Source organism: Emiliania huxleyi (genome assembly GCF_000372725.1).
Source record: "Emiliania huxleyi CCMP1516 unplaced genomic scaffold EMIHUscaffold_68, whole genome shotgun sequence".
NCBI classification, from domain to species: Eukaryota; Haptophyta; order Isochrysidales; family Noelaerhabdaceae; genus Emiliania; species Emiliania huxleyi.
Window position 1 is genome coordinate 50,707 of NW_005196900.1, and position 21,863 is coordinate 72,569.

Here is a 21,863-nt window from a genome sequence, read left to right on the forward strand (position 1 = left end):
TTGGGAGAGCACGTCGTCCTGGCTGAACCGGCCGGTTGAGCCGCTGCAGCCGGTGCGCGCCGGCGACGAGGGCGGCGGCGGCGAGGGCGCGGAGGGTGGCGGCGGCGGCGGCGGCGCGGAGGGCCTGATCGAGTCGCTCAGCCCGGAGGATTTTGACGACTTTCGGCAGGCGAGTTTAGCCGAGTTTAGCCGAGAGAGAGAGAGCCGAGGCGGGAGGGCGGCGCGCCCTCCTCCCTCGTCTCCCCCCTCGCCTCCCTCGCCTCGTCAAATCTCGCTCGTCGCCTCGCTTCGCTTCGCTTCCCTTTCCCCTCCCGCCTCCCGCCTCCCGCCTCCCGCCTCCCGCCTCCCCTCCTCTCCCCCTCCTTAACGCCGCGTCCTTTCCCCTCCCGCCTGCCGCCTGCGCCGCCTGCCGCCTCCCCTCCTCTCCCCCTCCTTCATGCCGCGTCTCCCACCCCTGCCCCACAGGCGGCCGCGGCAATCGCAGAGTTTGGCGGCTCGGTCGGCGGGCGGACGTCCCGCTTCTTCGGCTCAGCGGGGGCGGGCTTGCGCGGCGCCTTCTCCTCCTCCATCTCCTACTTTGTCGCGGCGCCGGCGCCCCCGCCGCCGCCACGGCGGCCACGCCGCCAGAAGCGCGCCGCCGAGCAGCGAGGCCGCAAGAGCAAGGGACGCGGCAGGCTTGCTGTCCACGACGCGGCGCCGTGGAGACCCGCCGCCGTGTACGCGCCCCCCCTCCGGACGGCGCAGCTGCTGGCGTACGCCATGGCGAAGGAGCACGAGGTTCAGCTCGCGCTGCGCGTGGCCGCCGCCGCCGGTGCCGCCGACCCGGACGCCCCGGAGGTGCTGGCGGCGTTGGCGAGCACGTTTGGCCGCGGCGAGGCGACTGCCGGGGGCGGCGGTGGCGACGGCCGTGGCGGCGGCGGCCCGCCCGTGCGCATCACCACCACCATCTCCGTCGGCGGGCCGCTGAGCGAGGCGCGCGCGCTGGTGCCGTACGACCCGGCGGCGGCCGCCGCGCAGCAGCAGTCGGCCGCGTACGCCTCCTTTCTCGTCGCCGAGCTCCGAAGACTCCTCGAGGAGGGAGTCGACGCGGGAGCACCGGCCGCCGCCGCCGCCGCCGCCGAGGCGGCCTCGGCGCGCGCAAACGCCGCCCGGCGGCGCGCGGCGGCGCGCCAGCGGCGGCAGCGGGCGGCGGAGCGGCGGGCGCAGCGGGCGCTCGGCGGCGGCGGCGTTTTGCTCTCGGACGAGGCTGGCGTGATCGCGTCGCCGACCGGGGCTGCCGCGGCTCGCGCGGGCGGTGGGGCGGCGAAGCGTCGCGGCCGTTCCAAGGCGGGCGGCAAGCGCACGCGGCCCGCAAAGGGCGACGCCGCGCCGAAGGGGTTGGCGCGCGGTGCTCTCGAGGTCTCGAGGGGCGTGATTGGGCGGCTGGCGGTCGCCGCCGCTCCCTCCTCCACAGCCGCCTCGGAAGGCATCGCTTCTGCGGCGGCGGTAGCGGCGGGGGCGGCGTCGCGGGCACGTAGCCAGGCGTCGACGGCGGTGACGGCGGCGAGCGGAATGCTCTCCTCTCTGTGGGCGTCGGGGACGGACGTCGGGGCGGACGCCATCGGCGCCACCGACGAGATTGACGAGTTCGACGCGATCGAGGAGGCCTCTGCCGCAGGCGCGGCGCCGCCCGAGGCCCGCGGCAAGAAGGGCGCGCCGGGGAGGGCCAAGGGGGGGTCCAGCCGCAGCCGCAAGGGCGGTGCCGGCGCCAGAGGCAAGGCGGCCAAGGCGACGAAAACGAAGCCGGCGGCAGCCAAGTCGACAACGGCCAAGGCCGCGAAGGGCGGCGGCGCGTCCAAGGGTAGCACGGAGAGCAAGGCGAGGAGCAGCAAGGGCAAGGCCCCGCTTCGGCGCAAGGGCAGCAGTGCCCCTGCTAAGCGGCGGGCGCGGCACGGCGACAGCGGCGCTGGCAGCGACGGCGGCGCGCCGCGCGTCAAGCGCGCCAAGGGACGCACGGCACCAGCCTCGCGCCCAGCTGTGGACGGGGGTCCTCGCATCTTCCCGACGCACAAGCCGAGGGCGGAGCCGGCGCCGGGGTCGGCGGCAGGGGAGGCGGCGGCGGCGGAGGTGCCGGTGTCGGCGGCAGGGGAGGTGGCGGCGGCGGAGGTGCCGGTGTCGGCGGCAGGGGAGGTGGCGGCGGCGGAGGTGCCGGTGTCGGCGGCACGGGAGGTGGCGGCGGCGGAGGTGCCGGTGTCGGCGGCAGGGGAGGTGGCGGCGGCGGAGGTGCCGGTGTCGGCGGCAGGGGAGGTGGCGGCGGCGGAGGTGCCGGTGTCGGCGGCAGGGGAGGTGGCGGCGGCGGCGGCAAGGGCGGCCGTGGCTGCGGCGCCGGGCGCGCCAGGGGCGGAGGCGGCGGATGTGCATGTGGAGAGGCCGTCTCTAGCGGCGGCGGTGCAGTCCGCGACACCGCGCGAGGGTGTTACCAGATGAAACGCATAGAGCGGGGCGGAGTACTACGTTTGAAAAGCATCGAATAAGTTGACACACGGTCAGGTGGGCGCCGGCGCCGCCGCCGGGCGTGCGGGCCCCTCTCCTCTGGCTCTGCGCCATTGTGCTCTGACATCCGAGAGACCCTGCCCCACACCAGCCTCACCCCCGCACCGGGACTCCGGGGCGCGGAGCGATCAATCCGAGCCGGCGGCCGCCTTTCCCGCCGTCCTCTTGACCGCGCCCTCCTCTAGCAGAGGCTGTCGCGCGTCGTCGGCCTACAGGATCTGCCGGCGCATGACTTTTAGGATCTGGCGGCGGCGGCGGCGGCCGCGGCGGGTGGATGGAGAGGCGCGCCTCGGCGCCCGACATTCGCCCTGCCGTGCGACGCATGATCAACGAGTCGATGGCCCAGAAGAAGAGCCCATTCAGTATGACCTACGACCCACCACTGCGCGCGTCGCAATCGTGTCACGCCACGCTGCCACACCCCGTCGGAGGCCACCGGCGCGAACACCATCACCAGCAAAAGCTCCACCTGCGAGGCGGGAGTTAGGCGTGCGTTGCGTCAATGGACGCAATGCACAAGCATTCGGAAACGCCGCTGCAGCCCCGATACGGCAGTGGACTCACGAGGGCGGCGGTGAGGAAGCGGGCATGAAGTATCTAGAGAGCCCCGCCTTCGGGTAGTGGTAGACTGGCGCCTCTATTAGCTGCGCGACGGCATCCAATCTCTGTTCACAGGATGCACGTGTGAAGGGGGGGGGGCGGGCTCTTCACGGAGCGCGCGCGCCGCAGGCCCAGCGCCGAATGCAGCGGCAGGATGACGATGACCGCGGTCACGACCTATGTGCAGAGGCGGTGGAGCCTCGCGGGGCGCGTCTCGGCCGGAGGCGCAAGGAGGACGACCAGCGCTTGTCGCGACCTTCTCGGCCTGCGGAGGGGGTTGGGAGGGCGGGGTCGGGAGGGTGCCCAGGAGCAGGTGGCGGCACAGGCGACGTGGCCGGTGGAGGCGCGTGGCCGGTGGAACGGCAGGCGGAGATGGGTGGCGGTGAGGGCGGTGCAGCGGCGGACGGGGCGGACGGGGCGGACGGGGGCGGGGGCGGGGCGGGGCCGGGTCTCTGTGCGCCGGGCGACACAGCGCTCTGGCGGAGGCACCCATCGCGCTACTGGCAGTGGCTGCGAGACTCTCGTCTCGAAGGTGGGCGCGTGTCGCTCTCTGGAGGTGTCTCTCTCCTCGCACCGACGCCAGGGAAGTGTCTCGGAGGTGTCTCGGAAGCGTCTCGGAGGTGTCTAGGAGGTGTCTAGGAGGTGTCTCGGAAGTGCCTCGGAAGTGTCTAGGAGGTGTCTCGGAGGCGTCTCGGAGGTGTCTCTCTCCTCGCACCGACGCCAAGAAGCCCCACACGAGCATCTGCATCAGCCACGGCCTCCAGCTCGGCGGCTTGCCTGCCCGGAGCGGCGGCGAGCGGTTGTGCGTGCGCTGCACTGGCTGAGAGCGCTGCCGCCGTGCGGTTGGGCATGAGTGGGGGAGGAGGCACTGTGCATGTCCGCCATCTAAAGGGGCGCGCCGTACTCTCCAGATCGCAGGAGGTGCAGGCCAAACCGGTCGACGCACCTGTGACGAGGTGGGGTCTGGACGGGGTGGTCCGGGACGCCGCGGGGCGCAACGGCGTGCAGCCGGCAGGTGCGGTGGCCGCATGGGAGCCAGCACGCCCCAGCAGCAGCCAGGAGCGCGTGTGTGCCAGCGAGGCGCGTGCGCTAATGAAACGGGCGTCGCGAGCGGCGCTTCGGGGCCGCCCGAGGCCGCACGGCCCCTCCTCTCTTCTCCGTCGCACCCACGGGCCGCACACGCCGGTGGGTGTGTGCTGCTGGTCGGTGTGCTCGCCGGTGTGAGGGCACGGACCGGTTGTAGCCCGCCATGGCGAGGTTGAGCAGCAGCACGCCACACACGACCGAGATGACAAAGTTGGTGAGGTACCACGCGCACCTGCGTGCGTGCGGGGCCATGTCAGCCACACCCGTGGCCAAGGAACGACGGGCAGGGCTGGGGGGCCGGCACTCTGAGGCGGCGCCCGACGCCGCAAAGGCGACGCCAAAGACGAGGTTTACGCAGTGCTGCAAGAAGCCCGCAAAGGCCTGCGCGGTGCAGCAGCGGCAGTGGCGAGGCAGCGCGCGGGGTCAGCGCGAGGGCGAGCGCGCCTGCTTGCTCGCGTCGAAGAACCACACCAGCCACGGCCGTCGCGGCCGCTCTGTGTGTCGCTTCACGACGAGGGTGGCAATCGCTGCGGCGGCGAGGCCTATCTGTACGCAGATGGCGAAGGGCCCTCCGAGCAGCGAGCACTCGGCGGCGTCGGAGGAGGCGGCGGGCGACGAGGAGGCGGCCGCCGCCATACCCAAAAACGCAGCTCGGATTTCTTCTTTGTGCTTGCCTTCGATGTTATGAAAACAAACGCGGGGCGGACATGGCATATCGCTCTCGAGCTCACAGACATCCCTCACACTCCTTCTTTATCAAAAGAATTTTACAACCCCCTCGCACGACACTATACTCATGCAGATGGGGACCCTGTCCTCCTCCCCTACCTATCCCTCGTTTGGGTTCTGTGCGCGTGCTTTTTTCTTTCTTTTGCCTCGTGCACCGGGACTGGCACGCACTGCCACTGGCAAATGCCTCTCTCTCTGGACAGGGTGGCCCGCCACAACCCACAAGGACCCCAGGAATTGCGATTCTGTGTGAGCTCTGTGTCTTGTTTTGCCAACATATCCAACAATAACTAAAAGGCTTAAAGAAACCCCGAGGCCGAGCGAGTTGCGCAAAAAGAGAGTTGCGATTTGCCCGATTGTTGGGCTCGGTTGTCCGGACGGCAGGATGCGGACCGTAGGCCGCTACCATGCGCAAGCGGAGCGGTACCGAGGTAGCGCCTGAGCTCCCGGCCGCGGCTGCGCCGGCCGCGCCGGCCGTGGGCGCAGCGTGGGGCCGGGAGCGGCCTGCTCCGTGCTCATGTATCCAGCGTCTCTAGACGATTACAAAGGATCGGACGTCACGCACATTTTGGCAGGGACGTCGGAAATCGGACACATCCACTGGGGACGAGTTTCAATTCATTCACTAGAGAATGACTGAAAGGGCACCCACATGGGGGGTGATCGCACGATTACGACCGCGCAAGGTCTCTGCGAGAACTGGCGAGAAACTGTGAAGAGAGATAGGAAGAGGCGATTGTGAGGGGCATATGCACGCGGGCGCAACCAGACACACAGGCTGCTACGGCTAGTGGAGAGGCAAATCATGAGACATGACTCTACATGCGACGTCGTTGGCAATCGGTGCGCCTATGATAGCCCCTATGGTGTGGACTCGCACCGAAGGTAGTGTACGCCATGCTCTTTTCTCCATGTTGATTTCATAGAGCCGGGGTTTTCTAGATGACCCGGGTTTGGAACATTTGCGCCGTCGCAGCCGCTCAAGCTTGCCTCAGCTGTGCACCGGGTAGGCCGCGGCGGTCGGCTTGATGTTGCGGTTGCACTTGAAGAAGTTGTCGGGGTCGTACTTCGCCTTGATCTCGCGCAGGCGCAGCTCGTTCGACGACCACACCTGCTGCACCAGCCCGCCCTGGTCGGCGTCCATGTTGCCCTCGAGCGGGTGCGCCGACTCCGCGCCGCCGAGCGCCTTCATCTCCTCCTTCACGCGCTGCACCCACGCCTTCGTCTTGGCGCGGTTCGCACCGTCGGCGTCGGGCTTCCACGAGCCAATGATCACGATCCACACCGTGCTCTTCCCGCGCCCGGCTCCCGCGTAGGCGACCGACTCCACCTGCCCACGCAGGGCCACACAGCGTGTACCGGAGCACGGAGGCGTGCGCGCTGCATGCACGGCGTCGCATCACACGGCGACGCGCACGGCACGGCATCGGGCATGGCGGGGTGGTGGCAAGGCACGCACCTTCGCGTCCGCCACTGCGCCGGTCAGCGAGAAGAGGATGATCTCGCCGCCGCCCGGGTGGTCGACGCGTGCCGCCGCGACGAGCGCGTCCACCATCGTGTCCGTCAGGTGCGGCACGTTGACGGAGGACATGTAGTGGTGCCTGCAGCGACGTGGGAGGCCCAGTGGGTGTGGTGCGTGGAGAGCAGACTTCCTCGCACGGCGGCGTCTGCGTGCGTGCGGGCGCGCACCCCTCGGCCTGCATCGCCTCGAGCTGCGGCTGCAGCTCGGTATGGTACTGCTTGCGCCCGAGCATCTTGACGGACACGCACGCACCGAACGCGCCGCAGCCCGAGCCGAAGGCCTGCTGCAGCGCCGGCGAGCACGACAATGATGCCTTCGCGCCCGCCGCCTGCGGGACGAGCGCCTGGTCGCTCTCGACGACGGCCATCGGCACGACGGGCGCGCCGCACGGCAGCACGCACATCACCGAGACCGTGCGCGGCTGCGTGGGCATCCAGTCGCGCCACGTGCGCACGACGCGCGTGGCCATCGCCACCGTCGGCGCCACGTTGATCACGAGGCCGCCGTAGACGTGGTCCATCGGGTGCGCCTTCATCGTCAGCGCCGTGATCACGCCGAAGTTCGAGCCGCCGCCCGCGACCGCCCACAGCAGGTCCTTGTGCTCGTTCGCCGGCGTCGCGTGCACGATCGCGCCGCTCGCCGTGACCACCTCCGCCGCCACAAAGTTGTCGGCGGCGAGGCCGTACTGGCGCGAGAGGTAGCCGGCGCCGCCGTGCGTCGACAGGCCGACGACGCCCGTGTCCGGGTTCGTGCCGGTCACGCACGCCACGCCGTGCTGCTGGCACACCTTGTCCATGTCACCGAGGCGGGCTCCGCCTGCCCACAGCATGCGGCCGGTATGCGGACGGGCGGGCGCTCAAGATGCGTGCGTGCAGGTGAGGGGCATATGCTGCGGTGAGGCAGCTGCACACCGCCCACAGTGACGGTCATCGACTTCTTGTCGACAGTGACTTCGGTCATCTTGCCCAGGTCCAGCACCATCGCGCCTTCCTTCATGCAATCATGGCCGTGCCGGCCGCAAGCGATGACCAAGTCCAGCTTCTTGCTCGATGCAACCTTGACAGCTTGGCTCACCTCTTCGGTCGTGGTCGGCTGCACGATTGCTGCCGGCCGATGGATCACGTCTTTGTTCCAGCACCGCATGCGTTCCTCGTCATAGCCCGCGTCGTCCGGTCCCAGAATATTGATCTTGGGAAGCGCGGTTTTCAGCGTGGAGTCCATCTTCGTTTTGGGATGAAGCTGGGATGAAGCAGGGACAGTGGGCACGGGACTGGCTCGCACTGGCACTAGTCGAAAAGAAGAAAACATCGTCCGGCGGTTCAAAGCATGCGAAGCTGCCTCTTTGCGCCGCTCGCTCGCGGCGGCGGGAGACATGGCCGCCGATGCGGCTCGCACTCGCTCGGCGGGCCTCCGTCCCACAGCCGCCCGGGCGTGCCACGGGTCGGCCTGGCGCTGCGCTGCTCGCACGCTGCACTGCACAAAGCTGCGACAACAAGGGGAGGCTCCTGAGCTTGCGCGTTGAGCAGTGCAGCTGCAGGCGCTCGTGGGCGGCTGTGCAGTGGTGAGAGTGCCTGATTGGGGGCGAGTTGGTGCTGCGCCAGGGTGCGAAGCATGCCCTCTTGCTCTGTGCTGAGGCATGCTGGCTGGCGCCCAACACAATGCCCTGGATGCATTGCTCCACGCCGTGCTGGCTGGTGCAGTACTGCCAGTGCGCCGACTGGCGCGCAGGGTGCGCGTCGCCAGGCCCGAGCGGCGGCGGCGTGGCCCCCTGCTCCGCCGCCTCCCCGGCACCAAACGGCGCGCCGAGGCCCTCAACGGCGCCCTGCCCTTCTCCTCGATGCCATTCTCAACGGCGAGCCTGGCGGTCCGCTGTACTACAAGGAAGTGCTGACTCGATCCGGGCGCGGCGCGTCGAACGGCGCGGCCGTCAGCGAGGAATCTTCCCGTTGCTCGATGGCTGGGATTCGCGGCTAGGTGATCGGCAGGCTCACAGAGGAGTGGAAACTGGATCCCCGGCGGGCCCTTCGCGACCGACGCGCGCGGGGCTTCGGATAGACATCGGCTCGGCTCCTAGCGGCTCGCAGAAGCAGCGCGGTCGCTCTCTCCGTCACGCCGTTGCGCGGTTGACGCTTTTTCGGCGCTCGGGGCGGCAAAGCTGACTTTGAGGCCAAATCAAGCCGGCCAAGGCCCCCACGGCGACGGCGCAGACACCACTCATGGCGCCAGTGGCCTCGGAGGCGGCGGAGATGGCGGGAGGTGTGCGCACATTTTGACGGGTGCGCCACAGGCAGTCAGTGCTGGCGAGGCGCCCGCCGTTGACTGATCACCTTCTCGCGCGGCACGAGCGGCGCGCGGCGCTGCTGATGACGTAGCCGTGGCCGTTCTTGTGGTCGAAGGGTTGGCCGCGGGCTGCCCGTTTGTTGTTGGAGTGTGTGTGTGAAGGCTTCCGCGGTAGTTCCCGGTAGCCGGTCTGCTGAAGACCCGCATGCGATGGCCGTGTGAAGAAGGACTAGTGCCGGACGCTGTGGACCGTCGCACTTGTCTTCAAAGAAAGGGCACCGCCGGAGGTAGGTAAAAAGAAAACGAAGCCGCCCGCCTAATTCCATCCTGAGGATGGCCGGCGGAACAACATGGAATCGAGGGTGCACGCCGCCATGCTGCTGTCGGCAATCGGCCTCTCGGCCGGTGCGCACTCGGAGCGACGACGGCCGAGCGCTGATCGCGAGGATGGCTTGAGACTCGAATTTGACTTCTCCACCGAGATCGTCAACAACATGGCCGGCTTCCCTGGAAGCGACGCCGTCGCTGGCTGCTCAAGTGATTCGGTGCCAGCGCCCCCCAACACCCTCGCTGTCGCCGTCCGCCCCACCCGACCAGCCCCAACGCCACTCCGCTGACCGCTTGCGCCCCCCTCCTCCTCCTCCTCCTCAGCTGGCCATACCTGGGCAATCGCCCGCAAAAGGCTTGCTCGACACGAGCAACGCGTGCAACAAGGTGCCGAATCCCGACCAAGCTAACCACCCAGACGAGACCATAAGGTACCACAGGAACAAGTTCCGGGAGACCGTCAACTCCGCCTGGGTCGCGAATGTGTCCAACAACGGCAACCCGTTCGAGTACATCAGCTGCACCCCAGGCGAGAAGTACAATGCGTCGGGCATCTACAACACGTCGTCGGGGACCTCGGACCGGCTGGACCCCGATGCCGCGACCAACAACGACGGCACCACGCCCGAGAGTGAGCTCTGGTACATGCCCTTCCGCTGGACGATGCCGAAGTTCGCCTGCTTCCAGTACAAGAACACGTCGAACTTCTACCTCATGTACACCGTCGGGCCAGGAGTCAACGGCTACGACTCGGGCCGGAACTTCCTCTTCGCCACCTTCACCCGTAGAGAGGTGGCTCACCCGCCGCCGCCGCCGCCGTCGCCGCCGTCGCCGCCGCCTCCCTCCGCCTCGCCGTCGCCGCCGCCGCCGTCCGCCTCGCCGTCTCCGCCGCCGCCTCTGCCGCCGCCGCCTCTGCCGCCGCCTCCCTCCGCCTCGCCTGCGCCGCCGCCGTCCGCCTCGCCGTCGCCGCCGCCGCCCACGCCGCCGCCTCCCTCCGCCTCGCCTGCGCCGCCGCCGTCCGGCTCGCCGTCGCCGCCGCCGCCCACGCCGCCGCCTCCCTCCGCCTCGCCTGCGCCGCCGCCGTCCGGCTCGCCGTCGCCGCCGCCGCCGTCGGCCTCGCCATCTCCGCCGCCGATCCCCGACTTTCCAGCCGAACCGCCGAGCTCGCCACCTTCCGCTCCGCCAGACTTTCCCGCCGAACCGCCGAGCTCGCCACCTTCCGCTCCGCCAGACTTTCCAGCCGAACCGCCGTCCGCCCCGCCAGCCTCCGAGGAGTGCTATCCGGGCATCCCCGGTGGGCTGGCTTGCCCGCCCGGGCACTTCCTCGGCTTTGGCAAGAAGGGCGGGTGCCGGACCACGACGTGCGAGACTGGCCAGTACACCGCCCTCCGGGGCATCACCAATTTTAACGCGTGCGCGGAAAGGTGCCTCGACGATGCCACCTGCAAGGCGTTCGAGTGGTTCCCTCGACCCCGCGGTCTGCTCCCTTCCAGGGCACGGTGTGAGATCCACCGCGACGTCCCCGTGAAAACAGCGGCCGACTGCGGGGAGACCGGTCAGGCCCTTGACCACTGTTGCTGCACGCGGGCTTGAGTCTGCCGACCCCCACTCGCGGAGCTGCGTCTGATCTAACATTGCCGAGGCTTTCATCTCCGCCCTCGAGGAGACCATGATTCGCCACGCGAAGGACGGAGCGTTCGCGCTTCACACTAGTTCGTAGTTGGCACGCCTACTAGACCATGATTCGCCTTGCACCCGGTCAGCCGAGCCGCTCAGCCGCCGTCTGCCAACGAGGCCACTACGACAGAGCGCGTACACTCGGCCACCAGCCTGATGTGTGATGAGCGAGATCGATGTCATGACATTTTTGGCCGTGTTTTTCTTACCTTTCTTTTTTTCCTGCTCATAACCTCCTCCTCATCCTCCACCCCGCTTCGTCCCCCTCCGCTAGCCGTCCTGCTTGGCGAGGCTATCGAGCAAGTCCTGCGGGGGGGGGGGGGGGGGGGGGCTTTTTCCCCAAAAGGGGCCCAACATGGGGGGCTGCTCCACTCCCTATTATTGGCGCCCCGCCCCTGGTTTATTTTGGTTTCCACGCCCTCGGGCCTCCCGGGGGCCCGGGGCGGGGGGGGGGCCCTGGTTCCCCTTTCCATTCACGGTGGGGGGCCATCCCCCCCTCCCCTAGGCCCCCCCCATGGAAACCCTGAAAAAAAAAAAAAACCAAACTCCCCAGCTAGGGGCCTAAGAGGGTTGGGTCCAAAAAGGACCCCCCCCCCCCTTTGGGGGATTTTGCAAAAACCAGGCCCAAGGGGAGGGGGGGCATCCCGGCCCGGAAAGGGCTGATCTTTGAAGCCCCTTCGCCCCCCGGGGAATTCCCCCCCAGAGCCCGGAATGACCCCCTTTTGCCGCTTTAAAAAAGGGGACGGGGATTTTGAGGCAAACGCCCCCCTCGCCCAAAGGCCGAGGAGGAGCACGGGAACAAAGCAGCCGCCGATGATGCCGCCAATGCAACCGGCACCGCAGCTAGAGGAGGAGGAGGATGGCGACGACGGTGGCGGCGAGGATGGCGACGGCGGAGGCGGCGATGGCGACGGCGGCGATGAGGGAGAAGCTGCAGGCGGCGGTGGTGAGGGGGGAACGGCAGACGGCTGAGGGGATGGAGACGCCGCCGTGCAGCCCATACCAGCGGCCATCGAGGGTTCCGAGTAGAAGATGTCCGTCACTCCAGCCAGCGCTCTCGCCGTGTAAGCGTTTGTGTAGCCTGAAGACCCCCCGCTACACTTGCCCGCCCCGGCGGACAGGTCGGCATAGGTACACCCGCGGTAGCACTTCATGGCAAAGGGGTAATCGGAGGCGGACGGCTTGGGGTTTGTGGGAAGGGAGACGAGGTCGGACAGAGGGCCATTAAAGTAGTACCTATACTTGAACTCATCGAGGCCCGGGATCTCCTGCGAGGTGCGACGGGGGATCTCCTGCTCGGTGGTCGGTCACGCTCGCTGCGAGGCAGGTGGGGTGAGGGCAGCGGCGGGGAGGGGTAATGGCGAGGGAGGGAGGGGAGAGGGGGGACCATCTCGAAGCCCGAGCAGTCGTCCAGGCAGAAGGTGCCGGTGCAACCCTGCGCTGTGTGCTCCATGGTGACACCGCCAGGGCCGAGTCTCCCATAGATTGGGAAGCCGTCGAGGGACCAGCCGATCTGGGGCGAGTGCCCGTCAGTCAGATTGCCGATCTGTGTCTCGAGGCACGACGGCGGAAAGTGATAATGGTAGTCGCCTTTGCACTCACCACCCTTGCCGCCGCCCTTGCCGCCGCCCTTGCCGCCGCCCTTGCCGCCGCCCTTGCCGCCACCCTCGCCACCGAAGCAGCGAGCGTGGCCGCCGCAAAAGTCGAAGGAGGTCCACTTGGCATTTGCGTCGTCGAGGTCCAGAATGTCGCAGTCGCTCGGGCCCACGGCACCCGAGTAGATTGGCACGCCATTGAGAGACATCGCGATGGTCTCCTTTTCACATTCAGGCCTGGCGTCGTTCTCTGTCGCGAGAACTGGGTAGGCGGGGATGTCCATGTGATAGGTGATCTTGCGAGCCTGACTCGCGTTTCCCTCCTCGCCGATGGCGCCGCACCCCGCGGCGCCGCTCTTACCGGTGCACAGGTTGTAGTGGTTTGGGCAACCGTTGCTGACGATGGTTCGCTTGTGGTGCGTACCGCTTGTGTCGATGGTCTCGGTGTAGGAGGCAGACGCGCCGCACGGATCGCAGCTCGTCCCGTGGGCGAGTGTGGGGATTAGAGCCAACCGGAGGAGGAGCGCACGCTCGCCGCGGGACATGCCTAGGGTTGAGAGCTCAACATCGGGGCTCCCCCGGGGTGCAGGATCGACAAAACCGGCGTTCGCAGCCTCGTCCTCTCGACCAGCCTCAACTTCCGTACATTCAGCATTTTGTCGCTGCGTGCTCGTGGCCAGCTTTGGCGGCGGTCGAAGTTCGCCCAGGTTCGGTGACAAGCGCCAGACGATAGTAGTGTCTCTGTTCGCCCTGTGCATGTCAGGCCAGGCTGCAGCAGGGCACTACCATCGTGCTGCCCTGTTGCAGCCTGACTTTGCCCACTGTGCACAGTCGCCAGAGCACCACCACCGCCCGGCATCGTGTCACGGCGAGCTCCTTCTGCGCCCGCTCGCGAGGCTCTCAACAGTAACAACAGGACAAACAGTAACAGCTTGGGCTGGGGAGAACACTTGAACAACGTTGAGGATTTCAGCCAACGTTTGACAGCTCTAGAAACGGCCGTGGTGTCGTGTGCAAGGAGAGAGAGCGCGGCCGCCCCTCGAAGGAAGCGCTGGATCGCCCATGTCCATGTCCATGTCCATGTCCATGTCCATGTCCATGTCCATGTCCATGTCATGTTATATGGAGTTAGCCAAACACCCAAACTTGTTTTACCGTTCTTCCATCTTCGTCTCACACACATTACACATTCCGTGGTTTTTGCACGGTATTCGGTATTCGGATTTTCGCTATTTGGTCGTGTGGGTGTGAATCCCGGGATTAGTCAATGGTACCGCGTCGGCGACGCGGGCGCCTTGCGGGCAGAGCCCTTAGCCACCCTTTATCTTGGCGTTGAAAAATTCCTCCTTCAATCGTTCACGTAAACGGGCCCGCCGCGGGGCCCGCGGGGCCCGCCCCGCGGGGCCCACCGCGGGGCCCGCGGGGCCCACCGCGGGGCCCAGTGATGGCCATTTACTGGTAAAAGAGTGGTATTTACCACTTATTTGATTCTCCTGGGGAGTGGTATGGTATGAGCAGAGAGTGGTATGGTAAATTACGAAACTCAATGGAATCATCAATTTTTCGGGATCTGAGCCGAGTCTAGAGGCTGGTTTGCGGCCAAATTCAGCCAAATTGGCAACAATACCGGGTATTTTGCGGGTATACCTGGCAAATACCGGGCATTTTGCCGATTTCTTCGATTTTTGTCAGATTTTGCCTCATCAGAAGTCGTGGTAAATCTTACCACAATTTGATTGTTTTGGCCGTAGAGTGTTTGATTGTTCTGGGGGGCTATACCAGTAAATGGCCATCACTGGCGGGGCCCGCGGGGCCCACCGCGGGGCCCGCGGGGGCCCACCGCGGGGCCCGCGGGGCCCGCGGGGCCCACCGGCCGCCACCGCGGGGCCCGCGGGGCCCACCGCGGGGCCCGCGGGGTCCACCGCGGGCCCCGCGGGCGCGAGGCTACCGACCGCAAGCGAGAGTGCGAGACATACACGTGCAAGTGAATGACACTTGTACTCAAAAGTGTACACCTGCGTTTCGAAGCCCCTGATGTCGACGCTCCACATGTCCACATCAGGCTCACTGAGCGCTCACACCCGCGATGGTAGCGCGTGCAGCACACACAAAACTTCACACAACTGCTGGCACTACTCTGAGCAGCTCAGAACCCGTTTGCGCTTCTCGCCGGTTGCCGCCTGATGAGGCAAAGAAGCGCGGTGGCAGCTTGGCTTCCTCGCGGGGGAGCACTGTTGTAGCCCTCTGGGTGTGTGTGGTGGTGCGGGGCGGGGGTACCTGCAGTGAGAGCATCCGCAGCACGTCCGGTTTCGTGGCGACAAAGTTTTGGTCGTGGTAGTCGAAGCACCTTACGTTCGACGGGGAGGGGACGGGACGGGGGTCGGGGGCGGCGTGATCGCTCGATGGGCGCCCAAGGTCAGGTCGATCTCTCCGCTCGGTGCTGCTGGGCCGCGGCCCTGGTGGAGTTCGGCATCTAGGGCCGGCACTGCGCGACCCATGTATGGAGAGCCAGGAGGTCGGCCCCGGGTGACGCGGCGGCGGGTAATCTCAGGCGTGGCGGCGATGGCGCGTCGCTCCCTAGCTCGCCGCTGTAGGCCGCGCCGACGGCCGTCGGGCTCGCCCGCAGCTCTTCTCGGAAGTGTCTCGCAGGCAACTCTTCGGGCTCCTCGATGGAAGGGCCCGGCACGCCGCCCCCGACCTGCCGGACACATCGAAGCGGGCTGGTGGGCTTGTGCGCGCGCGACACCCGCGGAGAGAGAAGAAGGGCGGGAAAGGCGTGGGCACGGTGGCAGTGGGCTGAGCGGTGGGCGGGCGGGGCTCTGTGGCCGTGTGGGCTGGCAGCGGGCATCCTAGCTTCCGCACCCGCAGACTGCTGGCCGCCTCCATGCGAAGGTGCTCGCACCTCTGGAGCATCTCTGCATGGTTGTGCGGAGGGGGCGACTCGTCCACCAAGTGCGCCAGCAGGATCGCCTGCAGCAGCGTCTGCCCCTTGGCGGCGTCACTGCCGGCCGCGCCATCAAAGCCAGACGGCGGCCTCGACGCGCGGGTGAAGACTTCAGCAGCGGCGGAGGAGTGGTGACTCCCGCACGAGGAGGAGCGCGGTGAGCCCGCCACGGATCCGATCGATTCGAGCGACGACGAGGAGGGCGATGTGCCGCACATGGATAGCGATGGCGGGCGAGTCAGGCGCGGTGCCGCATCGCGCCGGCCCGAGTTTAGCCCCTGCAGCGTAGAGTTTAGGTCCTGGAAGGGCGCCAGCATTTGCAGCGCCGCGGACAGCTCATCCTTCTCGGCGAGCATGCTCCGCGGTTGCGCAGTCCCCTCCCTCGCCACGCCAAGCGACGAAGTGGCAAACAACAGCGCATGGAGAGAGACTAGGCTGGTCGTTTCAAGACTTGATTGTCGAGTGCCCGCTTTCAAGACATCCGAGCGGCAAGTTTAGAAAACCTCCGAAGCGTACCTGGCCGAAGTGACGAAGAAGAACGATCTTAACCGCCGCCCGTCGCCGCCTGCCTCGCCACCACCGTCCATCCTTGCCTCGCCGCCGTCCGTCGCCCACCAGCCCGCCTCCCTCAGCCGTGAGCCGAGCCCGCGAGCGAGCCCGCCGCCGCCCACCCCAGCTCGCCTCCGCCGCCGTTGCCGCCGCCCACCCCTCCGCCACCGCCAATGCCGCTCGCCTTGCTTCCACGTGTTCGCGTTCGGCGTCGACTCGCGGCAGCCTACTTAGCTACCCTTGGGGATGGAGCACTTTTGCCTTTTGGTGCGGAGTGCAGTCGGCAGCCTCACTCACATCCAGGGCCGGGGCGGAGCTAAGAAGCGCGCACCCAGCGGGCCTTGGGCTCGGCGAGGTTTCCCGGAAAACAAAAAGGAAAACAGAGGGTCCCCAGGCGCCGGGCTGAACGCGGCTCTCGACCACATCTCCGCGGCTGTTGCCGGGGCGAAGCACGTCTTCTATGAGGAGTACCACGGCAGCAAGGGCTACCGGCCCACGCTGTGCAACTTTGGCTACCGTGCCGTGATCGAGATGGCCTGCGCCAAGGCGGGCGTCCCGTTCACTCACTACAACCCGAGAAAGTGGCCGGCCGCGAACAACCCACACGGCATGGCCGCGGCGACGCCGTGGGGCAAGGACGCCTACAAGGCCGCGCTCGAGGCGCGCTTTCGCATCACCGTGCCGCCGGATGCGACCTCCGACGCGGTCGACGCTGTCTGCATCGCGCTCTACGGCCTGTCATTCGAATTCGGCATCCGCCCCGAGCGGCAGTCGGAGCCCCCAGTGTTCAAGTGGGAGTAGTGTGTTATATTCTAGCGCACTGTTGGATGTTACTCACTCTACTGCTGGCGGCGGAGGCGCCGGTGCAGCGGGCGGACGGAGGGGCTGCGGCTCCACCCCTCGAGCGGCGAGACTGGCTACAAGGGCGTCACCGCCGGGAGAGACCGTCACCGCAAGCCGACCGGCCGCTTCGAGGCGAGGCACACGGTGGCCGGAAAGCCGGTCCACCTTGGCCGCTTCGACACGGCGGTGGAGGCGGCGGTGGCGTACGCGCGGGCGGTCGGCGAGCCTCCAGCGTTGGCGGAGGAGGAGGTGGCGGCGGAGGTGCACCTCTCGAGCAGCAACAGCACCGGCTACGCGGCAGGCGGAGCCTTGGCGGAGGCGCTGCAGGCCGCTGCGCGGAGCAGCACGCCCGCGCGACGAAGCAGGAGACCGCGGCGCTCGTTGCCCGGGGGCAGCGGCGCGAATAGTCTAGTAGATGCGGGCGTGGTTCAAGCCGCCCCAACGACACAGAAATCGCGTTGCGTGAGCGGTCTTTTATTGCCCAGCCGCGCGCAGCGCTAGTCGGGCGTCCTTTGCTCCTCCGCGAGAGCTGTACGATGGGGGCCAAATAGATTCATTGCAGGTGCAGTCGAGCCTTCGTTCGAATGGCGCGCAAGCGCCGGCGCGCAGCACCACGCCGCCAGGCGTCCGCCGGAGGCCCGCCGGAGGCCCGCAAGCATAGGGCAGCCAGCACGGCCACGGGTGCGGTGCCCGAGACCGCTGCCTTCCCCACTACCTGTTAGTTCACCCGTCACCTCTCCCGCGAGCTCCCCTCTCTTTCTTTCGGGTATGGGCAAAGAAAGAAAGAAAGAAAACAGGCAACCCAAGGGAGGGTATGGCGCGAGTTTAGCCCCTGCAGCGTAGAGTTTAGGTCCTGGAAGGGCGCCAGCATTTGCAGCGCCGCGGACAGCTCATCCTTCTCGGCGAGCATGCTCCGCGGTTGCGCAGTCCCCTCCCTCGCCACGCCAAGCGACGAAGTGGCAAACAACAGCGCATGGAGAGAGACTAGGCTGGTCGTTTCAAGACTTGATTGTCAAGTGCCCGCTTTCAAGACATCCGAGCGGCAAGTTTAGAAAACCTCCGAAGCGTACCTGGCCGAAGTGACGAAGAAGAACGATCTTAACCGCCGCCCGTCGCCGCCTGCCTCGCCACCACCGTCCATCCTTGCCTCGCCGCCGTCCGTCGCCCACCCACCCAGCCCGCCTCCCTCAGCCGAGCCCGCGAGCCCGCCGCCGCCCTCCCCAGCTCGCCTCCGCCGCCGTTGCCGCCGCCCACCCCTCCGCCACCGCCAATGCCGCTCGCCTTACTTCCACGTGTTCGCGGCACCTTCGGCGTCGACTCGCGGCAGCCTACTTAGCTAGAGCACTTGGAGTGCAGTCGGCAGCCTCACATCCAGCCAGGGCCGGGGAGCTAAGAAGCGCGCACCCAGCGGGCCAGATAGGTCGCTCGACGCCGCTCTCTGCCGGCGGCGCCCTCGTCGCCAGGGAAGACAGGCGGACCCACCCGACGATGAACGGGAAGAAGTAGAGAGGTGGAGGACCAAAAAAGAAAAAAGCACGCAAATCTCCCCGGAAATTCTCGCGATCGATGTCCACCCCGCCGCGCCGCCGCTCGCGCCGCCTCACCCCCGCCTCCTCCGACGCCGCGCCCTCGCCGAGCACGCCGCCGCCCATCCGCCTCCTCGACCTCCCCACGGAGCTCCTCGTCCGCGCCCTCTCTCGCTGCGACCCCGCCGACATCGCTCGCGTCGCGGCCGTCTCGCTGCCCTTCCACTCGCTCGCGGAGCAGGGCATCCGCTTGTGGGCGCGAGAGCGCGGCTTCGAGCTGCCGGCGCAGCCAGAGGGCGAGGGCTGCGCCGTGCGGTGGCTGTGCTTCGCTGCGTTGCTGTGCGAGTCCAACCCGCCGGCGAGGGCGGCGGCACTCCGCAACCACAGCCTCTTCATCGACGGCGAGGGGCGGCTCTCGTCGTGCGGAAAGGCTGAGAGCTGGACGCCGGGACTGCTCGGGCACGGCGAGGGCGTGACGCGGCTGAACACGCCGACCCGCCTCCCTTCCCCGCTCGGTGGTGAGCGCGCCATGAGTGTGACGGCGGGATCTGCGCAAAGCCTCGCCCTCGCCGCTGACGGCAGTGTCTGGAGCTGGGGCAATGGATGGCGAGGCATGCTGGGCCACGGCGACGAGCAGCGCCAGCTGCTGCCCAAGAAGGTCGAGGCGTTGGCAGGGCGGCGCGTCGTCGCTGTGTCGGCTGGGACCCTCCACAGCCTCGCCATCACTGCCGACGGAGCCGTCTGGAGCTGGGGCGGTGGAGCCTTTGGCAAGCTGGGCCACGGCGACGAGCAGCAGCAGCTGCTGCCCAAGAAGGTCGAGGCGTTGGCGGGGCAGCGGGCCATCGCTGTGTCGGCTGGAACCCGCCACAGCCTCGCCCTCACCGCTGACGGCGCCGTCTGGAGCTGGGGCGATGGAGCCTTTGGCAAGTTGGGCCACGGCGACGAGCAGAACCAACTGCTGCCGAAGAAGATCGAGTTGCTGGCTGGCCAACGCGCCATCGCCGTGTCGGCTGGAGAGTACCACAGCACCGCCCTCACCACCGACGGTGCCGTCTGGAGCTGGGGCTATGGAGGCTATGGCCAGCTGGGCCACGGCGACGAGCAGGACCAGCTGCTGCCGAAGAAGATCGAGGCCTTGGCTGGCCAGCGCGTCGTCGCTGTCGCGCCTGGAGCCTCCAGCCAACACAGCCACAGCCTCGCCCTCACCGCCGACGGCGCCGTCTGGAGCTGGGGCAGTGGACACGCTGGCGTCTTGGGCCACGGCGACGAGCAGGACCAGCTGCTGCCGAAGAAGGTCGAGGCCTTGGCTGGCCAGCGCATCGTCGCTGTGTCCGCTGGGGTCCGCCACAGCCTCGCCCTCACCGCTGACAGTGCCGTCTTCACGTGGGGCCAGGGCGAAGGTGGCTGCCTGGGCCACGGAGAGGACCTGTCGAACCAGCTGCTGCCCAAGAAGATCGAGGCGTGGGCGCCGGGGCAGTGAGAAGCCCGCGAAGTTGGACAAGGAGGGGATGCTCAGGCTTCTCGCGGCGCTCTCAACGAGGAGAGGATTCGGTTCGGCGCCACGGCGGGGCCGAGCCCGAGGGTGGGCGAGGCAACGGTGGCGGCGGAGGCGGCAGAGGACGTGGCTGGTGTTGGCTGAGGCCGTCGCCGAGGCGGCGACCGCCGAGGCTGCGGCGAAGGCTGCTAGGGCGGCGGTGGAGGCGGCGACCGCCAAGGCGAATCGGTCGGCCGTATCAGCTCGCTCTGATGCGGCGGCCGGCCTCGGCGTTCGCCGCGCTGATCGGCGACACTCTAGAGGGGCGCAGGCGCGGGGCGTAGCAACTGACTGAGCCGGGGGCGGTCGGGTAAAGATTTTTCTTTTCTGCGTTGCCAAGGATTGTCAGGACTCGCCGGGGCGCCGGGCCCGAGGCCACTTCTTCAGTCTGGGAACTGAAGGGTGGCCACCCTCCCGTCGATGGGCTGTCGATGGGCTCAGCCTGACTGACTTGACCCCTAGGGACAAAAAAATCTCCCCTTGGGGGGGTGCGCGTTCGCAGGGAAAGGGGGGTGCGCGGTCGCAGGGCCATAACACGGGTCTCCGAGGGTTCTGCGCGCCAGGTTTTCCCCAGCGGTGTGGGTCCCCCTAGCTGCGGAACGCCCCCCCTACTCGGGAACACATACCGGATACCGTCCCGCGGCCTCCGACTTTTTTTGCGGCGAACGACTTCGTAGGCACCGGAGGGAACAAGGGAGAGCCAGCCTTCCACGACCGCGTCTTCTATGCAGGCCGGATCGTCTCGGTCTGAGGCCTCAGACCCGCGCGACAAGGTTGCGGAGCTGGTCACCAAAGACGTTTGGGACCGCCTCATCTTTGACGAGGCCAGCGGCGAGTTGGACAGCTCAGAGCGAGCGGCGGACGCCACCGCGGCGGGTCTGGCGGTCGATGCCGAGGAGAAGCGGAGCCCGCAGTCGCCGCCGCAGCCGCTGTCGCCGCTGTCGCCGCCGCGCGGTGTGGACGCACTGCAGAGCGGCGGGCTCGAGTCAGCCCTCGGCGCCGACCCGCGCAAGCGCAACCGCGCAGCGGCGTCGATGAGCTCTGTCGGTGCGCCTCTTGCCCCCGTTGCCGCCAGCACGAGCGAGCCCGGCTCGGCGCACCACATCCAAACCCCCGCCCGCGTCGGCGCACCCCCTCGCTGCCGCCTGCCCATCTCCGTGATGGCAGCTCCCCACGCCCTCTGCAGCGAGCGACGACATGCGGATCCTGACGATTGCGACGGACGAGGCGCCCACCCTTCCCCGCCGCTGCCTTGCTGCCCTCTTGGCTGCGCGTCCTCGCCGCACCATGTCGCTGCCTCGCGACCCTCGCACTTCCTCCCTGTGTCGCACCGCTGCCTGCCCGCCTCCTCCCTCTTTCACTGCCTTGCGCTCTCCCGCCAGATCACCTCAATCTTCACCTCGATGGAGCTGTCGCAGCTGTTCCAGCCGGGGGCGCTCAGCTCCGCCCCGGGCTCCGCGAGCAACTCGGTGAGCGGCACCTCCGCCGCCGCCGCCGCTCAGGCTCGCATCCTGCCACCCTCCTCTCCCCCCTAGCGCACTGAGCCGGGGGAATAGAGCGGGGGAGACGGCAGCACAGCCCCTTTGCACGCTCGCACGGCTCCAGTCTCGCCTCCCCCACTCCCGGGGGCAGGCACAGGCGCCGCCCTTGCCCCCTTCCAGCACTCCCCACCGCCATCCACCACCCACACTGCCGCTAGGTGCACCAGCCCTCTCACCGCCACCCCCCTCCCCGCCCATAATCAGACGACGGTGGTGCAGCCGCCGCCGCAGCAGCCGCCGCCGCAGCAGCCGCCGCCGCAGCAGCCGCAGGCGCAGCCGCCGCAGCAGCCGCAGCCGCAGCAGCCGCCGCCGCCCGATCGCACCAGCGGCGCGTGGGCCAGGGCCAGTGCGACCAACACTGTCCTCGAGGCCTTTGGTGCCGCAGACTTTGGAGTCCCCGAAGAGGCCTTGCGCACCGAGCACGAGCGGCGGCGCTCAAACCCCCTCGCCGCCGCCCCCAGCGCTTGCGCCACCTCCGCCCCCTCGGCCGCGTCGGCGGCGGCGGCGGCGGCGCAGCAGCAGCAGCAGGCCCTCATCTCGGGCAGCGCCGGCGCGGGCCCGAGTTTGTCTGCGGACGT

General features: G+C 68.1%; 6 protein-coding genes across 6 annotated transcripts; 3 read left to right on the forward strand and 3 right to left on the reverse strand.

Annotated features, from left to right (window-relative positions):
- Nucleotides 1-1,551: 1,551 nt before the first annotated feature.
- EMIHUDRAFT_216052 (hypothetical protein) lies at nt 1,552-2,771 on the forward strand (the record flags this gene model as incomplete). The annotated part of the gene is made up of 3 exons (XM_005762328.1): nt 1,552-1,903; nt 2,452-2,486; nt 2,718-2,771. 3 exons carry the CDS (start codon nt 1,552-1,554, stop codon nt 2,769-2,771), a joined length of 441 nt encoding a protein of 146 aa, XP_005762385.1.
- Nucleotides 2,772-3,092: 321 nt separating this feature from the next.
- EMIHUDRAFT_216054 (hypothetical protein) lies at nt 3,093-4,854 on the reverse strand (the record flags this gene model as incomplete). The annotated part of the gene is made up of 6 exons (XM_005762329.1): nt 3,093-3,176; nt 3,244-3,309; nt 3,848-3,952; nt 4,363-4,450; nt 4,523-4,599; nt 4,690-4,854. The coding sequence occupies 6 exons, from the start codon at nt 4,852-4,854 to the stop codon at nt 3,093-3,095; spliced, it is 585 nt and encodes a 194-aa protein (XP_005762386.1).
- A 373-nt stretch (nt 4,855-5,227) lies between these two features.
- Nucleotides 5,228-7,695, reverse strand: EMIHUDRAFT_437944 (hypothetical protein). Its single transcript, XM_005762330.1, has 4 exons — nt 7,381-7,695; nt 6,637-7,285; nt 6,407-6,548; nt 5,228-6,277 (listed from the first exon to the last, which is right to left on the reverse strand). Exons 1-4 carry the CDS (start codon nt 7,688-7,690, stop codon nt 5,939-5,941), a joined length of 1,440 nt encoding a protein of 479 aa, XP_005762387.1. The 5' UTR covers nt 7,691-7,695; the 3' UTR covers nt 5,228-5,938.
- Nucleotides 7,696-9,099: 1,404 nt separating this feature from the next.
- On the forward strand, nt 9,100-10,669 carry EMIHUDRAFT_105378 (hypothetical protein; the record flags this gene model as incomplete). Its single annotated transcript, XM_005762331.1, has 2 exons — nt 9,100-9,294; nt 9,401-10,669. 2 exons carry the CDS (start codon nt 9,100-9,102, stop codon nt 10,667-10,669), a joined length of 1,464 nt encoding a protein of 487 aa, XP_005762388.1.
- Nucleotides 10,670-11,596: 927 nt separating this feature from the next.
- Nucleotides 11,597-12,893, reverse strand: EMIHUDRAFT_105379 (hypothetical protein; the record flags this gene model as incomplete). Its single annotated transcript, XM_005762332.1, has 3 exons — nt 11,597-11,684; nt 11,891-12,045; nt 12,141-12,893. The coding sequence occupies 3 exons, from the start codon at nt 12,891-12,893 to the stop codon at nt 11,597-11,599; spliced, it is 996 nt and encodes a 331-aa protein (XP_005762389.1).
- A 7,551-nt stretch (nt 12,894-20,444) lies between these two features.
- On the forward strand, nt 20,445-21,300 carry EMIHUDRAFT_452753 (hypothetical protein; the record flags this gene model as incomplete). Its single annotated transcript, XM_005762333.1, has 4 exons — nt 20,445-20,791; nt 20,931-20,971; nt 21,127-21,213; nt 21,280-21,300. Exons 1-4 carry the CDS (start codon nt 20,470-20,472, stop codon nt 21,298-21,300), a joined length of 471 nt encoding a protein of 156 aa, XP_005762390.1. The 5' UTR covers nt 20,445-20,469.
- Nucleotides 21,301-21,863: the final 563 nt, after the last annotated feature.